Source organism: Bombina bombina, chromosome 4 (genome assembly GCF_027579735.1).
Source record: "Bombina bombina isolate aBomBom1 chromosome 4, aBomBom1.pri, whole genome shotgun sequence".
NCBI classification, from domain to species: Eukaryota; Metazoa; Chordata; class Amphibia; order Anura; family Bombinatoridae; genus Bombina; species Bombina bombina.
Genome location: NC_069502.1, coordinates 1,126,289,867 through 1,126,312,132, shown reverse-complemented (window position 1 = coordinate 1,126,312,132; position 22,266 = coordinate 1,126,289,867). Strand labels below are relative to the sequence as shown.

Genomic DNA, 22,266 nt, shown 5'->3' with positions numbered 1-22,266 from the left:
ACTGCCTGAACATTGAACCTGAGCAGCCTCATCAGAAGTCTCTGGCATCTTAGGGGTGTTTTGTCAATATCATAGGAGTTGATTAGAGGGACTAGCGGTTTATGGTCAGTCTCCAGACTAAATTTCTCTAAACCCACTAGGTAACGCTGGAAGCACTCACAGGCCCAAACTGCAGCCAGGCACTCTTTCTCAATTTGGGTGTATTTCGACTCAGCAGCTGTCAGTGTACGGGAACAGTAGGCATTGAGCTGTAGTTTGTTCTCATTCAACTGCAGGAGTACGGCCCCTAACCCATAACTGCTCGCATCAGCACTAACCACAGTCTTTTTGGGTCGTAGAACCCCCCAGTAGGGACTTGACCTGCACAAAAGATTCTTCCTGTGAAGGTCCCCATAGCCAGGCAACATCTTTCTTTAGCAACTCTGTGATAGGGTGTAGTATTGTGGATAAATTTGGAAGGAACCTGCCCACATAATTCACAAGGCCCAATATTTGTTTCAGCTTATGTACATCAGAAGGACTTTTCATCTGTTCAATAGCAAGGATTTTATCAGGGTCCAGCTTGATGCCATTATGCCCAAAGTAACATAACTCAGCCTTCCTAAAATGGCATTTATCCTTATTTAGTTTCAGTACAGACTCTCTAATGGTATGCAGCACACAGCTCAATCTCTGATCATGTTCTTCCGATATAGACCCATACACCAAAATGTCATCCATGACAACTGCTGTGCCCTCATGGTCCCTTAGGAGAGAACTCATCTCTCTTTGAAAGATTTCAGGAGCAGAGGATATCCCGAAGGGGAGTCTGCAGAAGCAGATATGACCTACCGGTGTAATGAAGGTAGTCAGTTTGCGGCACTTTGGATCTAGAGGTGTCTGCCAGAAGCCGCTGGAAGCATCCAGTGTGGAAAAGAACTTCACCCCAGCCAATTTCGGAGCTATGTCTTTAAGTGTTGGCAGCACATATCTCTCTCTCTACTGCCTCATTCAGCCTTTTCAAGTCTACGCAGATGCGTACCTTCCCGTTTTTCTTCGTGACAGGCACAATGGGGCACACCAGTCAGTTGCTTCAACAACATCTTCAATAACTCCCATATTCTTCATACGCAGAAGTTCCTTCTCCACTTGAGGTATGAGCGGGAACGAAATTCTATGAGGAATGGTAATGCTGTATGGGACTGTGTCACCTTTAAGTGATATTCGGACTGGGTTGCAATTCAGTAGGCTTAATTCACCAAACATGTCTTCTGAAATCTCATTCACTCTGGCGACCAGGCCCAAACCAGAGGCTGCTTTTCTGCTCAATAGGTTGTTAACAAACTGACCTCTAATCACATGTACCCACATGGTGAATTTCCTCTGCTTGTACTAGCAGCTGGCAAGAAATTTGTAACTTTCACCAGCTGAGGCTGTTGAGGCAGTTTTATGAATGCTGCAAGGGACATAACAGTGATATCTGCTCCTGTGTCAATCTTAAAGGCAACTTTGGCTCCCATTACAGTAAGAGTAACCTGCCAATCTTCATCTGAACCAGACCGTTCAACAACAGACCCAACAAAGGACACTTCTTGACCCTCCTGGTCACTATCCACCTGCATCTCTTTAATGTATTCAGTTTTATACGCCACTTCAAAATTGCTGATTCGGTTACATTTTCTACATCTTTTGTCTTTAGCAGAGCATACGACACTCTGATCATGGGTACAGTTACACTGCGTGCAGCGAGCATGCTGCGCCCATCTGCTTCGGGGCCTATCTGTTGCCCTTGGTCTACCGCTCACACTGTGTCTTTCACTAGCAGCTCTCCTGAACTGCTGCACTTCATCCACAATACTCTCAGACCTCAGATCAGCACTTTTTCACCACTTCACTCTGGTGGGCCATCCTAATAGCCCCATCCAATGTTAAATCAGCCTCCAACTGTAGCTTCAGTGAGACTTCAGCATCTGCAATTCCTATGACTATTCTGTCTCTGATTTGCTCCTCTTTAGCAACACCAAACTCACAGAAGTCAGCTAGTTCATACAGGCTGTGCACAAATGACTCCACAGATTCTTCCACATGCTGAGCACATTTGTGAAAACAGGCCCTCTCATGAATCACATTTCTTTTGGGCACAAAGTGAGCACTGAGTTTGTATATAACTATTTCAAAGTCAAATTCTTCCCCTTCTTGGAAAGTAAAGGCATTGAACACTGGCTCCACATCTTTCCCCATAGAGTATAAAAGAGAATTAACTTGTACTTTACCACTCTCCTTGTCCAGCTTGGAAGCAATCCTGAAGCGTTGAAACCACTGACGCCATGTGGGCCAAGCTGCAGGCTGAGAGAAATCAAAAGGCTCAAGTGGGGTAAACTTCAACATCGTCATTAATCAGGAAACAGAAGCGCAGACAAGTACTTCTAACACCATGTCATGAGATGCAGGACACAGCATAGAAGGTACAATGCTATTTTATTGCAGAGCATAGAAGTAAACAGCTTGTACAACACATCTAACTTGGTAACTGTGACATAGACAATAACAGCCTTAAACTACGCCCCCATCCAGTGATGTCACTTCCCACTCTCATCACACCGCCCGCATTAAAAGTTTACTTAAGTGTGTGTGTTTGGCTGAGAAGACTAAAAGTAAACTTTTAATGTGGGCCGGTTAACACTCATATTAGAAGTTGAAATAAATTGTCAGCAGATGAGCACAAAAATTATTTAGTGCGCCACTTGTAATCTAGCGCTTAATGTTTTTTGAGTATTGTTCATGATATTACACAATGTATCACTGTAAATAGTATGGAAATGTAATTGCAATAAAAAGAAAATAGTTACTATGGCCTAGATTTAGAGTTTGGCGGTAGCCGTCAAAACCAGCGTTAGAGGCTCCTAACGCTGGTTTTTACCAACCTCTGGTATTTGGAGTCAGTCATTAAAGGGTCTAACGCTCACTTTTCAGCCGCGACTTTTCCATACCGCAGATCCCCTTACATAAATTGCGTATCCTATCTTTTCAATGGGATCTTTCTAACTCCGGTATTTAGAGTCGTGGCTGAAGTGAGCGTTAGAAATCTAACGACAAAACTCCAGCCGCAGAAAAAAGTCAGTAGTTAAGAGCTTTCTGGGCTAACGCCGGTTTATAAAGCTCTTAACTACTGTGCTCTAAAGTACACTAACACCTATAAACTACCTATGTACCCCTAAACCAAGGTCCCCCCACATCGCCGCCACTCGATTAAAATTTTTTAACCCCTAATCTGCCGACCGCCACCTACGTTATACTTATGTACCCCTAATCTGCTGCCCCTAACACCGCCGACCCCTATATTATATTTATTAACCCCTAACCTGCCCCCCACAACATCGCCGCCAGCTACCTACAATAATTAACCCCTAATCTGCCGCTCCATAAACCGCCGCTACCTACATTATCCCTATGTACCCCTAATCTGCCGCCCCTAACACCGCCGACCCCTATATTATATTTATTAACCCCTAATCTGCCCCCCTCACCGTCGCCTCCACCTGCCTACACTTATTAACCCCTAATCTGCCGAGCGGACCGCACCGCTACTATAATAAAGTTATTAACCCCAAATCCGCCTCACTCCCGCCTCAATAACCCTATAATAAATAGTATTAACCCCTAATCTGCCCTCCCTAACATCGCCGACACCTAACTTCAATTATTAACCCCTAATCTGCCGACCGAATCTCGCCGCTACTTTAATAAATGGATTAACCCCTAAAGCTAAGTCTAACCCTAACCCTAACACCCCCCTAAGTTAAATATAATTTAAATCTAACGAAATAAATGAACTCTTATTAAATAAATTATTCCTATTTAAAGCTAAATACTTACTTGTAAAATAAACCCTAATATAGCTACAATATAAATTATAATTATATTATAGCTATTTTAGGATTTATATTTATTTTACAGGTAACTTTGTATTTATTTTAACCAGGTACAATAGCTATTAAATAGTTAAGAACTATTTAATAGTTAAATAGTTAAAATAATTACAAAATTACCTGTAAAATAAATCCTAACCTAAGTTACAATTAAACCTAACACTACGCTATCAATAAATAAATTAAATAAAATACCTACAATAAAATACCTACAATTACCTACAATTAAACCTAACATTTTACCTTACCAGCCCTGAACAGGGCCCTTTGCGGGGCATGCCCCAAGAAATTCAGCTCTTTTGCCTGTAAAAAAACACATACAATACCCCCCCCCAACATTACAACCCACCACCCACATACCCCTAATCTAACCCAAACCCCACTTAAATAAACCTAACACTAAGCCCCTGAAGATCTTCCTACCTTATCTTCACCTCACCGGGTATCACCGATCGGTCCTGGGTCCAAAATCTGCATCCAACCCAAGCGGGGGCTGGCGATCCATAATCCTGTGGCTGAAGAGGTCCAGAAGAGGCTCCAAAGTCTTCATCCTATCCGGGAAGAAGAGGCGATCCAGACCGGCAACCATCTTGATCCAAGCGGCATCTTCTATCTTCATCCGATGAGGAACGGCTCCATCGTGAAGACCTCCAGTGCGGATCAATCTTCTTCCGACGACGTCCAACTGAAGAATGACGGTTCCTTTAAGGGACGTCATCCAAGATGGCGTCCCTCGAATTCCGATTGGCCGATAGGATTCTATCAGCCAATCGGAATTAAGGTAGGAAAATTCTGATTGGCTGATGGAATCAGCCAATCAGAATCAAGTTCAATCCGATTGGCTGATCCGATCAGCCAATCAGATTGAGCTCGCATTCTATTGGCTGATCGGAACAGCCAATAGAATGCGAGCTCAATCTGATTGGCTGATCGGATCAGCCAATCGGATTGAACTTGATTCTGATTGGCTGATTCCATCAGCCAATCAGAATTTTCCTACCTTAATTCCGATTGGCTGATAGAATCCTATCAGCCAATCGGAATTCGAGGGACGCCATCTTGGATGACGTCCCTTAAAGGAACCGTCATTCTTCAGTTGGACGTCGTCGGAAGAAGATTGATCCGCGCTGGAGGTCTTCACGATGGAGCCGTTCCTCATCGGATGAAGATAGAAGATGCCGCTTGGATCAAGATGGTTGCCGGTCTGGATCGCCTCTTCTTCCCAGATAGGATGAAGACTTTGGAGCCTCTTCTGGACCTCTTCAGCCGCAGGATTATGGATCGCCAGCCCCCGCTTGGGTTGGATGAAGATTTTGGAGCCAGGACCGATCGGTGATACCCGGTGAGGTGAAGATAAGGTAGGAAGATCTTCAGGGGGCTTAGTGTAAGGTTTATTTAAGGGGGTTTGGGTTAGATTAGGGGTATGTGGGTGGTGGGTTGTAATGTTGGGGGGGTATTGTATGTGTTTTTTTACAGGCAAAAGAGCTGAATTTCTTGGGGCATGCCCCTCAAAGGGCTGGTAAGGTAAAAGAGCTTTGAACTTTTGTAATTTAGAATAGGGTAGGGCATTTTTTATTTTGGGGGGCTTTGTAATTTTATTAGGGGGCTTAGAGTAGGTGTAATTAGTTTAAAATTGTAATATTTTTCTAATGTTTGTAAATATTTTATTATTTTTGTAACTTAGTTCTTTTTTATTTTTTGTACTTTAGTTAGTTTATTTAATTGTAGTTATTTGTAGGTATTGTATTTAATTAATGTATTGATAGTGTAGTGTTAGGTTTAATTGTAGATAATTGTAGGTATTTTATTTAATTTATTTATTGATAGTGTAGTGTTAGGTTTAATTGTAACTTAGGTTAGGATTTATTTTACAGGTAATTTTGTAATTATTTTAACTATTTTAGCTATTAAATAGTTCTTAACTATTTAATAGCTATTGTACCTGGTTAAAATAAATACAAAGTTACCTGTAAAATAAATATAAATCCTAAAATAGGTATAATATAATTATAATTTATATTGTAGCTATATAAGGGTTTATTTTACAGGTAAGTATTTAGCTTTAAATAGGAATAATTTATTTAATAAGAGTTAATTTATTTCGTTAGATTTAAATTATATTTAATTTAGGGGGGTGTTAGGGTTAAAGTTAGACTTAGCTTTAGGGGTTAATAAATTTATTAGAGTAGCGGTGAGCTCCTGTCGGCAGATTAGGGGTTAATACTTGAAATTAGGTGTCGGCAATGTTAGGGAGGGCAGATTAGGGGTTAATACTATTTATTATAGGGTTATTGAGGCGGATTAGGGGTTAATACATTTATTATAGTAGCGCTCAGGTCCAGTCGGCAGATTAGGGGTTAATAAGTGTAGGCAGGTGGAGGCGACGTTGTGGGGGGCAGATTAGGGGTTAATAAATATAATATAGGGGTCGGCAGTGTTAGGGGCAGCAGATTAGGGGTACATAGGTATAATGTAGGTTGCGGCGGTTTACGGAGCGGCAGATTAGGGGTTAAAAAAATATGCAGGTGTCAGCGATAGCGGGGGCGGCAGATTAGGGGTTAATAAGTATAAGATTAGGGGTGTTTAGACTCGGGGTACATGTTAGAGTGTTAGGTGCAGACGTAGGAAGTGTTTCCCCATAGCAAACAATGGGGCTGCGTTAGGAGCTGAACGCGGCTTTTTTGCAGGTGTTAGTTTTTTTTTCAGCTCAAACAGCCCCATTGTTTTCTATGGGGGAATCGCGCACGAGCACGTTTTTGAAGCTGGCCGCGTCCGTAAGCACCGCTGGTATCGAGAGTTGAAGTTGCGTTAAATATGCTCTACGCTCCTTTTTTGGAGCCTAATGCAACCATTCTGTGAACTCTAAATACCAGCGGTATTTAAAAGGTGCGGCCAGAAAAAAACACGCGTAGCTAACGCACCCCTTTGGCCGCAAAACTCTAAATCTAGGCGAAAGTGTTCTCACTCAAACACACACTTAAGTTATCACTCAAACTTACTCAAGAAATGTCTTAAACTAAATGTTGCACATGTCAAATAAGTATTTTCACAGTAGATCTTTATCACCAGTAGTTTTCACCGTAGTCATGTTCATGAAGATGCATCACTCATTGATTGAAACTGAAATGTTCATTTGTTTGAGTTTTCTGAATGTATCTGAGTTTGCATATGGGCAAATTGGTTTTTGTCAGGATATAGGAACCGTCGTTTACTCATGTAATAGGCCCCGTTTATGAAGCTGAGCATGTAACTTCATGCCCAAGCATTTAAGGCTCACAAAAGCATGCTTGAAATGCTAGTTAAGCAGTTGCAGTCTTAAGACCACTGCTACTTAACTTATCCATCACCTCAAGGCTGGTGGAGTATAACCTTCCCAATCAGATCCCATTGGGATGATTGACAAGCCCTGCTTTAACAAAATTGGTTGTACAAGAGCAGGGGGCGTGACTGCACAAGCAGACAAGGTTCCCAGGAGTAAACCTTCTTTATCCTGGTATTTCAGTAATGAAGCCAATGTCTTAGTTTTTTACCTAACTAGACATATAGTATAGATGCCTTCTTAACATATAGGCCCCTATTTAAGAAAGTCTGGCGGACTTGATCCGACAGTGTGGATCAGGTCCGACAGACCTCGCTGAATACATTGAGCAATACGCTTGCCGTATTCAGCATTGCACCAGCAGCTCACAAGAGCTGCTGGTGCAATGCTGCCCCCTGCAGACTCGCAGCCAATGGGCCGCCAGCAGGGTGGTGTCAATAAACCTGATCGTACTCGATTGGGTTGATTTCCTGCAATGTCTGTCCACCTGCTCAGAGCAAAAGACCGCTGCTCTATAACCTGTCCACCTGCTCTGAGCAGGCGGACAGACATCACCGGAAATCAACCCGATCGAGTACGATCGGGTTGATTGACACCTCCCTGCTGGCGGCCGATTGGCTGTGAGTCTGCAGGGGGCGTCATTGCACCAGCAGCTCTTGTGAGCTGCTGGTGCAATGCTGAATACGGAGAGTATATTGCTCTCTCTATTCAGCGAGGTCTGGTGGACCTAATCCACACTGTCGGATCAGGTCCGCCAGACCTTGTTAAATAGATGCCATAGGCTCACTGCTGGGCAAATACAGGGAGTGCAGAATTATTAGGCAAATGAGTATTTTGACCACATCATCCTCTTTATGCATGTTGTCTTACTCCAAGCTGTATAGGCTTGAAAGCCTACTACCAATTAAGCATATTAGGTGATGTGCATCTCTGTAATGAGAAGGGGTGTGGTCTAATGACATCAACACCCTATATCAGGTGTGCATAATTATTAGGCAACTTCCTTTCCTTTGGCAAAATGGGTCAAAAGAAGGACTTGACAGGCTCAGAAAAGTCAAAAATAGTGAGATATCTTGCAGAGGGATGCAGCACTCTTAAAATTGCAAAGCTTCTGAAGCGTGATCATCGAACAATCAAGCGTTTCATTCAAAATAGTCAACAGGGTCGCAAGAAGCATGTGGAAAAACCAAGGCGCAAAATAACTGCCCATGAACTGAGAAAAGTCAAGCGTGCAGCTGCCAAGATGCCACTTGCCACCAGTTTGGCCATATTTCAGAGCTGCAACATCACTGGAGTACCCAAAAGCACAAGGTGTGCAATACTCAGAGACATGGCCAAGGTAAGAAAGGCTGAAAGACGACCACCACTGAACAAGACACACAAGCTGAAACGTCAAGACTGGGCCAAGAAATATCTCAAGACTGATTTTTCTAAGGTTTTATGGACTGATGAAATGAGAGTGAGTCTTGATGGGCCAGATGGATGGGCCCGTGGCTGGATTGGTAAAGGGCAGAGAGCTCCAGTCCGACTCAGACGCCAGCAAGGTGGAGGTGGAGTACTGGTTTGGGCTGGTATCATCAAAGATGAGCTTGTGGGGCCTTTTTGGGTTGAGGATGGAGTCAAGCTCAACTCCCAGTCCTACTGCCAGTTTCTGGAAGACACCTTCTTCAAGCAGTGGTACAGGAAGAAGTCTGCATCCTTCAAGAAAAACATGATTTTCATGCAGGACAATACTCCATCACACACGTCCAAGTACTCCACAGCGTGGCTGGCAAGAAAGGGTATAAAAGAAGAAAATCTAATGACATGGCCTCCTTGTTCACCTGATCTGAACCCCATTGAGAACCTGTGGTCCATCATCAAATGTGAGATTTACAAGGAGGGAAAACAGTACACCTCTCTGAACAGTGTCTGGGAGGCTGTGGTTGCTGCTGCACGCAATGCTGATGGTGAACAGATCAAAACACTGACAGAATCCATGGATGGCAGGCTTTTGAGTGCCCTTGCAAAGAAAGGTGGCTATATTGGTCACTGATTTGTTTTTGTTTTGTTTTTGAATGTCAGAAATGTATATTTGTGAATGTTGAGATGTTATATTGGTTTCACTGGTAAAAATAAATAATTTAAATGGGTATATATTTGTTTTTTGTTAAGTTGCCTAATAATTCTGCACAGTAATAGTCACCTGCACACACAGATATCCCCCTAAAATAGCTATAACTAAAAACAAACTAAAAACTACTTCCAAAACTATTCAGCTTTGATATTAATGAGTTTTTTGGGTTCATTGAGAACATGGTTGTTGTTCAATAATAAAATTAATCCTCAAAATTCAACTTGCCTAATAATTCTGCACTCCCTGTAAATGCAAAGTTATGACATCACCGTTGGGTAAATAAATGTTAAGTTATTACATCACTGGCCTAGTTTCCATTAAGGTGTAAAGTTTGGAAACTGGTGATAACATAAAAAGTTATTACATCACTGTTGGGTAAACAAATATAAGTTATTACACCACTGTTGGGTAAATAAATGTAAAGTTTTTACATCACTGTTGGTTAAATACATGTAAGGTTATTACATCACTGTTGGGTAACTAGATGTAAAGTTATTTCATCACTGTTGGGTAAATAAATGTAAAGTTATTACACCACTGTTGGGTAAACAAATATAAGTTATTACACCACTGTTGGGTAAATAAATGTAAAGTTTTTACATCACTGTTGGTTAAATACATGTAAGGTTATTACATCACTGTTGGGTAGGGATGGGTGAGGATTTTTCATATTTGTTAAAAAAATAACAATTTTTTATTTAATTAATTTTACCTTATTTTATGGAAGCACATATAAGTTATGACATCACCGTTGGGTAAATAAATGTTAAGTTATTACATTCCTAGTTTCCATTAAGGTGTAAAGTTTGGAAACTGGTGATAACATAAAAAGTTATTTCATCACTGTTGGGTAAATAAATGTAAAGTTATTACACCACTGTTGGGTAAATAAATGTAAGGCTATTACACCACTGTTGGGTAAATAAATGTAAGGCTATTACACCACTGTTGGATAAATAAATGTAAAGTTATTACATCACTGTTGGGAAAATAAATGTAAAGTTATTACATCACTGTTGGGTAGGGATGGGTGAGGATTTTTCATATTTGTTAAAAAAATAACAATTTTTTATTTAATTAATTTTACCTTATTTTATGGAAGCACATATAAGTTATGACATCACCGTTGGGTAAATAAATGTTAAGTTATTACATCACTGGCCTAGTTTCCATTAAGGTGTAAAGTTTGGAAACTGGTGATAACATAAAAAGTTATTTCATCACTGTTGGGTAAATAAATGTAAAGTTATTACACCACTGTTGGGTAAATAAATGTAAGGCTATTACACCACTGTTGGGTAAATAAATGTAAGGCTATTACACCACTGTTGGATAAATAAATGTAAAGTTATTACATCACTGTTGGGAAAATAAATGTAAAGTTATTACATCACTGTTGGGTAGGGATGGGTGAGGATTTTTCATATTTGTTAAAAAAATAACAATTTTTTATTTAATTAATTTTACCTTATTTTATGGAAGCACATATTAGCATTTCCTTTCTTTGACATAACATTTGATCATTAAAATATTAACATTTAAATGTTTATTCTCAAATAATTCATTGGTAAGTCTGTGGGAATGAATATTTATTTGTGGTGTTCATATGATATTTGAATGGTATAATTTGATAATATATATATATATATATATATAATTTTATTATTATTATTCTTTATAAAGCGCTAACAGATTCCGCAGTGCTGTCCATGGGTGCAAAGATAAAAGTACAACGGTGAAACATTACAATATAAGACAAAATTTAACAGACAAATATGGGGGGAATTGAGGGCCCTATTCCTAGGGGAACTTACAATCTAGATGGGTATGAGGATGGGAAACAGGAGGCGGGGACTGCAAAGGTGAGAATGATGTTAGAGTTGAGTTAGAAGGGCAACTATTAGGTAAGTGAAATTAATTTGTTACTGAGTTGGGTGATAAGCTTCCCTAAACAAAAAGGTCTTTAGGGATCTTGAGGAAGTGCGTTCCAGAGGGTTGGTGCCGCACAAGAGAAGTCCTGTAGTCTAGCATGGGAGGAGGTGATGGAAGAGGATGCAAGGAGCAGGTCATTGTTGGATCGTAGGGGGCGGGCTGGAGTATATTTGTTGATGAGTGAGGAAAGGTAGGGTGGGGCAGCATTGTTGAGGGCTTTGTAGGTGAGGGTGAGAATTTAATTCTGCTGTGAATGGGGAGCCAGTGAAGAAACTCGCAGAGTGGTGCAACACAGGGTCGGCTCCAAGGGGGAGCATGATATGATCATACGCTTTAAAAATAATAAATAAAATAATGAATTGTTATGTAATGCTGCATGCTGGGGGTGGAGTTAGCTGCCGATCTGTTAGGAGCTCCGTGTCTTAACCTCTTATTTGGAATTGGAAGTTAATTAGAGACTTTTTGGACTTGTCTTTAACCCTATTAATTTTACCTAACTATCGTTAGTTACTCATTTTCTTAAACAATAGACCATGATAAGAATATGAATGTATCATGTAAATATAAGTCTATAAATTGCTACCGGCTTCTATCGACACCTCAAAAGTGCACTGTGATCTTAGGCTGGGTCTAAGATCACAGTGCACTTTTAAAGCGTTGATAGAAACTGGTAGCCATTTATAGACTTATATTTATATGATACAATCATATTCTTATAGATTCACAGTACATAGGTTGTATTAAGTAGCCTGATATCCATTAGTTATTGTGAAAGTATAGCTAAATATAATCTACAAAATTACCAGTACCTTAAAACCTAGTATCCTCACTGCTATTGCAAACAAAGGGGCTAATTGCATTGGGGGGATTGGGGTGCATAACTGTTTAGGGGGACATTATTGAGATTTGAGAATGAGTGATTAAGGGGTGAATTGTTTTTAAGGAGCCATTGCACTGGGGGTCTCAAGTTTAATGGCTCTGTTTTAGTGCACTGCATAGGATTTAGACTTCATTCTTTTACCTAGTGATTTAGCACATATTCTCCAAATGTTAATAGTGGGGGATAAGCCAGCCAGAAGCTTCACTTTTCTGCAGAATATATAAGTCTGCTCTTATTTTGACTCTCTCATGCATGCTTTGTAAATGTGTGCCCCCTCATGAAAAAAAAATGCCCCCCCCCCATTTCATTTGTTCTGGAGCCGACCCTGGTGCAACAGATACAGAGCGTCTGGAGAAGTGGATTAGCCTGGCAGAAGATGGATTGAAGGGGGGAGAGGCAGGAGAGAGGGAGGCCAGTTAGTAGGTTATTACAGTAGTTAAGTCGGGAAATTACCAGGGAGTAGATTAGAAAAATTATTAAATGGTCCAGTGAAACATTGATTCTGCTATTTAAATGCCAAAATATAGATATTCTCCTTATCACAGACTGTGATTAGGAGAATATCTATATTTTGGCATTTAAATAGATTCACAGTGTGATTCTGTGTGATTCACAGTGTGTGCATGCCGTTTTTCTCATGAATAAGGGAATAACTAATATTAGGGTCAATCACAATACTTTAGAAAAAACTATTTATCTATAAAAATTGCCATAGACTTTAATGGCGATTTTCTTTTAATACTCATTAGATAGGTTTTTCTAAATGATTGTGATTGACTCCAGTATTGTTAAAATCCTGGTAAATCTTGTTTTAGGTATAAAGAGGATGATCACAATCATTTTATTATTATTATTATTATTATTATTATTATTAGTTATTTGTAGAGCACCAACAGATTCCGCAGCGCTATAAACAAATGCGGAGTACAACAAAACAATTATAGGGATCAAATGGGTAGAGGGCCCTGCCAAGAGTTGCACTGTTGTAGTCAGCTCTTAAGAAGGTGATCAACAAACAGCTGGACTCTTAGGCTTACATGCTAAGGGGGTTCAGGGGATAGCAATGGAGGAGAGGAACTGGTATAAAGAAAGGTTAGCATAGGTTGTATGCATCCCTGAACAGTAGAGTCTTTAGGGAGCACTTGAAGCTTTTAAAACTAGAAGAGAGTCTTGAGGAGTGAGGCAGAGAGTTTCACAAGATGAGAACCCGTCTGGAGAAGTCCTGTAAACGGGAGTGTGATGAGGTGACAAGAGAGGAGGAGAGTAGGAGGTCATGAGCAGAGCGAAGGGGACGGGAGGGAGAGTATCTGGAGACTCTGAGATATAGGGGGGAGCAGTGCAGTTGAGGGCTTTGTATGTCAGAATGAGAATTTTGTGTTTGATCCTAGAGGCAAGAAGAAGCCAATGAAGGGGTTGGCAGAGAGGTGGAGCAGATGAAGAGGTGTAAGGAAGATGAGTCTGGCAGAGGCATTCATTATGGATTGTAAAGAAGCTAAGCAGCAGGTGGGGAGACCAGAAAGGACAGAGTTGCAGTAATCGAGGCGGGAGAGAATGAGAGAGTGGATTAAAATCTTAGTTGTGTCTTGTGTAAGGAAGTGTCTTATTTTAGAGATGTTTTTAAGGTGGAAACGGCAGGCTTTAGCCAATGACTGAATGTGAGGAGTGAAAGAAAGATCTAAGTCAAATGTGACCCCGAGACATCGGGCATGCGGGGTAGGGGTAATGAGGGAGTTGTTGACAGTTATAGAGAGATTGGGGGTGGAGTGTTTAGAACAAGGGGGGAAAATAAGGAGCTCAGTTTTGGATAGATTTAGCTTGAGGTATTGAGAGGACATCCAGTTGGAGATGTGAGAAAGACAGTTAGTGACACGGGTTAGCAAGGAAGGAGAAAGGTCTGGTGCAGAGAAGTAGATTTGGGTGTCATCTGCATACAAATGATATTGTAAACCGTGGGACTTTATTAGGAAACCTAGTGATGACATATAGATTGAGAAGAGAAGGGGACCGAAGACAGAACCTTGCGGTACTCTGACAGAAAGTGGTGATGGGGCAAAGGAGGCTCCAGAGAAGGCTACACTAAAGGTATGGTTTGACAGGTAGGAAGAGAGCCACGAGAGGGCTGTGTCACATATGCCAAAGGATTGGAGGGTTTGGAGCAAAAGAGGGTGGTCAATAGTGTCAAAGGCTGCAGACAGATCAAGGAGGATAAGCAGAGAGAAGTGGCCTTTTGATTTTGCTGTAAGTAGGTCATTGGTAACCTTAACAATTGCTGTCTCTGTGGAGTGATGGGGACAAAATCCAGATTGCAATGGGTCAAGGAGGAGGGCGGTAGTTGGATGGGGAGGTAGGATCAAAGGAAGGTTTTTTGAGGATAGGTGTGACCATTGCATGTTTCAGCGATGAGGGAAATATACCGGTGCTGAGGGAGAGGTTGAAAGTGTGTATGAATATAGGGGTAAGGGTGGCAGAGAGGGAGGGGAGTAGCTGTGACGGGATAGGGTCAAGGGGACAGGTAGTGAGGTGAGAGCGCAGTATAAGTGCCAAAACTTCTTCCTCAGTAACAGGGGAAAATGAGCTAAGTTTAAGGTTATGTGGGTTGTGGTTGATTGAGAGCATTTGAGGGGGTGAGAGAATGGAGTTATGTTGAGAGCTGATTTCATTTCTGATGGAGTCGATTTTGTTATCAAAGTGGTTGGCAAAGTCTTGATCTGACAGAGACGTTATATTAGGAGGTGGGGAGGGCAGAGAAGAGTATTGAAAGTGGGGAACAAATGTTTGGGGTTTGAAGAAAGATTAGAGATAAGAGTAGAGAAGTAGTTTTGCTTATGGAAATTAAGGGCAGAGTAGTAGGAGTTCAAGATAAATTTGTAACGTTGAAAATCAGCTGAACTCCTAGATTTTCTCCAGTGCCGAATAGCAGTATGGGAACATCTGCGTAGGTATCATGTCAGAGGAGTATGCCATTGCTGAGGATGAGTGTTTGATTTCCGAACTATGTCAAGGACGGATGTAAGAGTGGAATTATAGTGACAGATAGATTGGTCAGGGCAGGAAAAGGAGAAGGATGAGAGGAGAGGTTTGAGGGAATTAGAAAGCTGTTGTTGATCTAATTACATAATGCTTCTTTGAAGTTTGGTGTGAGGAGCAGAAGGAGGGAGAGTTGTAGGGAGGGATGATTCGTTGCAAGTAAGGAGATGGTGGTCAAAAAGAGGAAAGGGGGAGTTTGTGAAATTTGAGAGGGTGCATCAATAGCTAAAGATCAGGTCAAGGGAGTGACCATATTTGTGAGTAGGAGAATCAGTCCATTGTGACAAACTGAAAGAGGAAGTGAATTGCAGAAGTTGTTTTGCAGAGGAGGCAGTGGGATTGTCAAGAGGGATATTGAAGTCACCAAGAATGAGGGAAGGGGTGTCTGAGGAAAGGAAATAAGGTAGCCAGGCAGCCAAGTGATCTAGAAATTGAGTTGAGGAGCCAGGAGGATGGTATATGACTGTAACATGTATAGAAAGAGGAGAGAATAAGCAAATCATGTGGGTTTCGAATGAGGAAATTGTGAGGGAAGAGATGGGATGTATTTGTTGAAAGGTGCAACGAGAGGAAAGTAAAATACCTACACCACCTCCTTTTCTATTACCAGACCTAGGCATGTGGCTGAAGTGGAGACCCCCATGTGACAGAGCAGTAGTGGATGCTGTGTATAGGGGAGAGAGACAGGTTTCTGTTAGGGCCAGAAGGTTGAGGGAGTGGGAGATAAAGAGGTCATGTATAGAAGTTAGTTTGTTGCAAACAGAGCGAGAGTTCCAAAGTGCACAAGTGAAAGGGGAAGTGGCTTATGATGCAATAGGATTTTTTCTACCTTAATTCCAATTGGCTGAATTCTATCAGCCAATCGGAATTGAAGGGACACCATCTTGGATGACGTCATTTAGAGGAACCTTCATTCTGTGTTTACCCTTCGGAAGAAGAGGATGCTCCGCGTCGGATGTCTTGAAGATGGACCCCCTCCGCGCCGGATAGATGAAGATAGAAGATGCTGTCTGGATGAAGACTTCTGCCCGTCTGGAGGACCACTTCGACCCGGCTTGGATGAAGACTTCTCCTGGCTTTGTTGAGGACTTCGGCCCGGTTGGGTGAAGACGTCTCCCGGTAAGGTGATCTTCAGGGGGTTAGTGTTAGATTTTTTTATGGGGGGATTGGGTGGGTTTTAAAGTAGGGTTGGTTGTGTGGGTGGTAGGTTTTAATGTTGGGGGGAATTGTAATTTTTTTTCAGGTAAAAGAGCTGATTACTTTGGGGCAATGCCTTTTAAGGGTTATTTGTAATTTAGTGTAGGGTAGGGTTTTTTATTTTGGGGGGCTTTTTTATTTTGTTAGGGGGATTAGATTAGGTGTAATTAGTTTAAAAATCTTGTAATTTCTTTATTATTTTCTGTAATTTGGTGTGTTTTTTGTACTTTAGATAATTTTATTTAATTGTAATTAATTGTATTTAATTTAGGTAATTAATTTATTTATAGTGTAGTGTTAGGTGTAATTTTAACTTAGGTTAGGTTTTATTTTACAGGTAAATTTGTCTTTATTTTAACTAGGTAGTTATTAAATAGTTAATAACTATTTAATAACTATTGTACCTAGTTAAAATAAATACAAAGTTGCCTGTGAAATAAAAATAAACCCTAATCTAGCTACAATGTAACTATTAGTTATGTTTTAGCTAGCTTATGGTTTATTTTATAGGTAAGTATTTTGTTTTAAATAGGAATTATTTAGTTAATTGTAGTAATTTTATTTAGATTTATTTAAATTATATTTAAATTAGGGGGGTTAGGGTTAGACTTAGGTTTAGGGGTTAATAACTTTATTATAGTGGAGGCGACGTTGGGGGCGGCAGATTAGGGTTTAATAAATGTAGTTAGGTTGCGGTGACATTGGGGAAAGCAGATTAGGGGTTAATAAATATAATGTAGGTGTCGGCGATGTTGGGGGCAGCAAATTAGGGGTTCATAAGTATAATGTAGATGGCGGCGGTGTCCGGAGCGGCAGATTAGGGGTTAATAATATAATGTAGGTATCGGTGATGTCGGGGCGGCAGATTAGGGGTGAATAAGTGTAAGATTAGGGGTGTTTAGACTCGGGGTTCATGTTAGGGTGTTAGGTGTGGACATAAATGTATTTTCCACATAGGAATCAATGGGGCTGCGTTAGGAGCTTTATGCTGCTTTTTTGCAGGTGTTAAGTTTTTTTCAGCCGGCTCTCCCCCATTGATTCCTATGGGGAAATCGTGCAGCACTGGTATTGAGGTGAGATGTGGAGCAAAATTTTGCTCTACGATCACTTTTTTGCGGTTAACGCCGGGTTTGTAAAAACCCGTAATACCAGCGCTGTCTGTAAGTGAGCAGTGAGCATTAACTGCTCGTTAGCCCCACACAGCTTCTAACGCAAAACTCGTAATCTAGGTGAGTGTTATTATGAGTGTAACTGTAGATTTTAATGTATTTATGATGTGTTTATTGTTTATTGTTATTGCGTAACAGTTAACCAGAGCTTTGAAGTCAGGCTTACCCGACGCGCATTAAATTGCGCTCAAGGGAATGCTTTTCCTTTCAATTCGTAATACGCATGCTATCTCTGACGCGAGCAGTGAAATACCCCTTATCACTTGCGCAACAGTTAGAGTGCCACTCGTAATCTAGCCCATTGTAAGGAGGTAGAATTTGGGAATCCTGCATAGCTTCCAAAAGAAAAACTTCATGGAAAGCAGGCAGTATAAATAATGCAAATACACATGATTGTTTTATTTTACTATGTATGAGTAAATATTTAAGGCTAGACTACGAGTGGGGCCCTAACAGTTATGCCAAGTGATATTGGGTTTACCACAGCTGTTTGCGCTTGTAGAAAGGAGCACTCATATTAAGCGTTGAAAGGAAATGCAAACGCGTGAGCGCAATTGCAATTTACGCTAGAATGCTTACCACGACCTTAGAGTTCTGGTTAACTATTTCACAAAACAAAAAATTGTCACAAAACACATTACAAAGTACAATTACACTCATAATAACACTATATAATACAAATTATTTTTAAAATAAGAGCTCAAAGATATGAGGTCTCAGGTGTTAAGGAAGGCAAAGGGATATATATATATATATATATATATATATATATATATATATGTGTGTGTGTGTGTGTACAAATGTATTTGTATGTGTATATAAATAGACATATACAGTATATTAAGTGCATTGGATCTATTTCCAGTTAAGAAGCTGAAAACATGTAAAAACATATTTATTCAATATTCATATTCAATAAGGTGTTATACTGTGTATTTACTGAAAAATTTTCACATTCCAATGTTCTGCACAAAGCATGTATTTTAAATAGATATTTCTATATATATCTGCATATATCTATAACTATATATATAATTATCTATACATTTAGGAATAAATATATATTTTTCCAAAACACATCATATAGATGCAGAAATATGTATTTATGAATAAATAGAACATATTCTGCTGTGTGAAGAACATTAGAATATTAATATTTTAATGTTGGGTTAGGGCACTTGAGAAAATGCAATCAGATTTGCGCGAGTGTAGGGTGTTAACGTTTTTTTCCACTTTTCTTGCTCCTTTAACTTCTGCGGGGGAATACGTTATGCAGTTGTGATATTCAAAGTTCCGCTTTTTGCACGAGTCGAGTTAGCGTGAGAAAAACTTTTTACTTTCAACTTGTAATATGATCGCTACCCGACAGGTGCAAACAGTTTACTTAGAGCGGAGGTAGCATGAGAGCAGGTGCGATAAATAGCGCTCCACTCGTAATCTAGCCGCTTTTGGAGTATCTAATTTTTTATTTATTATCTCTTAAAAAAAATGGAACTTTAAATTGGTGGTAAAAATGTATTAGTCTATTTTGTATTCAGCTATACAATAATGTTTCGCTAATAAATGTTTCTGGTTCTCATTATTGTGGTGACGTAGACATTTCTGTACAAATCATTCAGCACTATGTGCTAATACTGCAGTTATAAAAAGAACTATCTTCAAAGTAACATGGATCATCTTTTATTCATCTGAAGATGTCCCTGGAAGCTCACATTAACTACAGAAGTGTGGTATTTTCATTATATTCAGTACTGTGTCATTGTTTTATATTTCTTTTCCCACAAACACTTTGTGTTGCTCTCTTGACAATAGTATTTTTATGCAAGAGCTTCCCCGTGCTATCTGTCACTTAGAGTGTAGATAAAACATTTGCCCAGCATAAATGTGCATCATGGTGTGAATGTTTTTTTAATTCTAGAAGCTACAACAGAGTTCTTTTTTTTCACTTTCCTTTTTATAGACACAAAATAACTATTTTTAATATGTCCTTATGTATTTATTTTTCTATCTGTGTCTCTGTATCTGTGTAGTGAATCTCTCTATTATCTATCTATTCTTCTATCTATCTATCTATCTATCCATCTATGATCTATCTATTATCTATCATCTATAATGTATCTATCTATCTATCATCTATTATCTATCTCTTTATCTATCATATGTCTATCTATCTATCTATCATCCTATATCTATCTATCATCCTATATCTTTCTATTTATCATCTATCTATCATCTGTTTATCTATCATCTTATCTATTTATCTATCATCTATCTATTATATGTTTATATATTTATCATCCTATCAATCAATCAATCGATCAATCAATCAATCAATCAATCAATCTATCCATCTATCCGTCTGTCTATGTATGTGTGTGTTGTTGGCTGTGTGTGTCGGTGCAAATGTATCTGTTCATATCTATACTTATTTCTTTATAAAAGTTAGTTGACCAAGACACATTTCTAGAAAATAGTTAAACCAGTATAATGTATATGTGCGTTGACATATGTCGCTCACAGAACTGCAACATTCTTTTTCTGCATTAAACATTTTTTTTTTAAATAACACTTATGGTCTCTTACATAGTTGTCAAAATTCTATATGTAGTTATTAAACATAGTTCTTCCAAATGAAGTGAATAGGTTGGAATAATCTTGATCATCTAAGAAATGGAAAATATCTGTTTACCCTAATGAGCGTCACCATGACATAGTAATGTTTTTACTAATTCCTTGTTATGTTCAAACTGTGACACTTCTGAACTGTTAGCAATTTTCCTGTTTGAGCTTTTCATTGATATAATTGCTTAGACTCATGTTTCTAGTTACACTAACCCCTGGGCAAGTCCCTCGAACCTGAATGTACAAGTAACTGAACCTTCTTCCCAAATACACCTGCTGTTATTGCAATGAAAACCATCATTCAAACAGCCAGATGCTGAATGAGTCTTATAAGAAGAATAAAGAAATTGAACTGCATATTGTATAAGTGTCTTACATATGAATGCATTTTATACCAGCTTCTACAATTACTTTGTTTCCTATGTGTGTCACAATGGCTGTTGTTACAAATTTATTACAGCATTGCCACTGATGTTCACTTTAAATTGTAATAAAATGTTATTTCACAGATTATACCAGCATATAGAGTGACTATCATCCAAATTATAATTTGTTAAAAAGTAAATATAATTTAAAAAAATAACAACATGCCCTGATTGTAAAGCACATATTATTAGAAAGTAGGTATCAATTGTATAAGTGTAGACTTACATAATCCTTATGATGTATTAACTAAGGTATTTTTTATTTTTTATTTTTTTAAAAAAATTGCACAGGCTCTCCCCCCCCCTCCCCCCCCCCCCCGGAAATCTGGCTCTAAAGGATCATAATACAACTGTGACAACCAGATTGCACACTTACCACGGTCAGTGATTTTACACTAGTAAGCAAGTTTCTTCTCTCAACTGACCACTGCTCTGCGTCTGCTCACAATGGAGAATATGAACACAGAACTATGTGAATTTCAGCAGTATGCCCTGCTATATAAATACCACTTCTGACATACAATAATAAAACAGAGGAATCCCAATTGTTTGTATTAGCTATATAATGTAGCTATGAGTAACATAATGATCACTATAAGAAATAGCTGTATGTCTTGTAGATCTGTCTTTATTCTCTTTGACAGGCAGCCAGACATATAGATGATAGATAGACAGATAGATAGATAATAGATACTGTAGATAGAGAGATAAAAGATAGATATAGATTGATATAGGTAGATAGATGATAGATATAGACAAATGGATATAGATAGATAGATAGATAGATAGATAGATAGGTAGATGATAGATAGACAGATAGATAATAAACAAATAAACACAAAATTTAAATATATATATATCAGTACTGTATTCTAAAACCAATTATAAAATAATAAACATGAATGTATAGCAATGAGCTAATCCATAGCTTAAGCAATTAGGTATCACTTAACATTAAACCACAAATGTAAAACTCCACAATTTGCCAGCTACAAAAAGAATTATTAGCACAACCATCCCCCCTAGCACCAACAGTGCTTCACACTTCCTAGCCAGTCACGACAGCTGAAACGACCCTGCCAGGCAGTAGATTAAGGGTACTCACTTATTATTCACACGCTCCGCACAGACTGTGGTTTTCTGAGCTGCAAGGCATTGTTTGAATTGGTGTTGCTATTGCATTCAAAAAGAAATATTTGCAGAAATGTAAGGGAGGTAATCCACAGGGTCGTGCTTCCTTGCAAAGGAAAAGGAGAGAGTAATAGATGGTAGAATAGGATGAGAAAGTGAAAAAGAGATAAATGGGTGTGGGAAAGAGAGGAGGAGAAAAGTCTGTGCTCTAAGGAAAGAGTGAAAGTAAAAAGCAGGTTGAGGGATAATTAGAGAAGAGTGGATGTGAGAATGGAGGAAGAAAAGAGAAATACAAAGAGACTGAACAGGTTTGTAGCTGTGAGAAGAAAGAGCACATCTGCTGTACTGTGTGTGCTTGTGCACAGCTCTTACTGAGAGATTGTACCTGCCTCTTTAGGTCAATAGGGGAGCCTGCACAGCAGGGCATTCTGTGTGTTTGCAAGTCTGCACTGCTAGGAAGGGATTTGGGAATACACTTGCCTGCTCATCAAGGACAGAATTTCCAGAGACAAAAAAACAACTATTAACAGGAATTTCAAT

The 22,266-nt window shown here is 39.4% G+C and overlaps 1 protein-coding gene across 1 annotated transcript in view; it reads right to left on the bottom strand.

Moving 5' to 3' along the window:
• The window catches only part of KCNK2 (potassium two pore domain channel subfamily K member 2), a 314,492-nt gene extending 292,471 nt beyond the window's left edge, over positions 1 to 22,021 (bottom strand). The window contains exon 1 of the mRNA XM_053712494.1: positions 21,701 to 22,021. Coding sequence (XP_053568469.1) covers position 21,701 — 1 coding nt within the window. The 5' untranslated portion in view covers positions 21,702 to 22,021. The remainder of the gene's footprint in view (positions 1 to 21,700) is intronic.
• Positions 22,022 to 22,266: the final 245 nt, after the last annotated feature.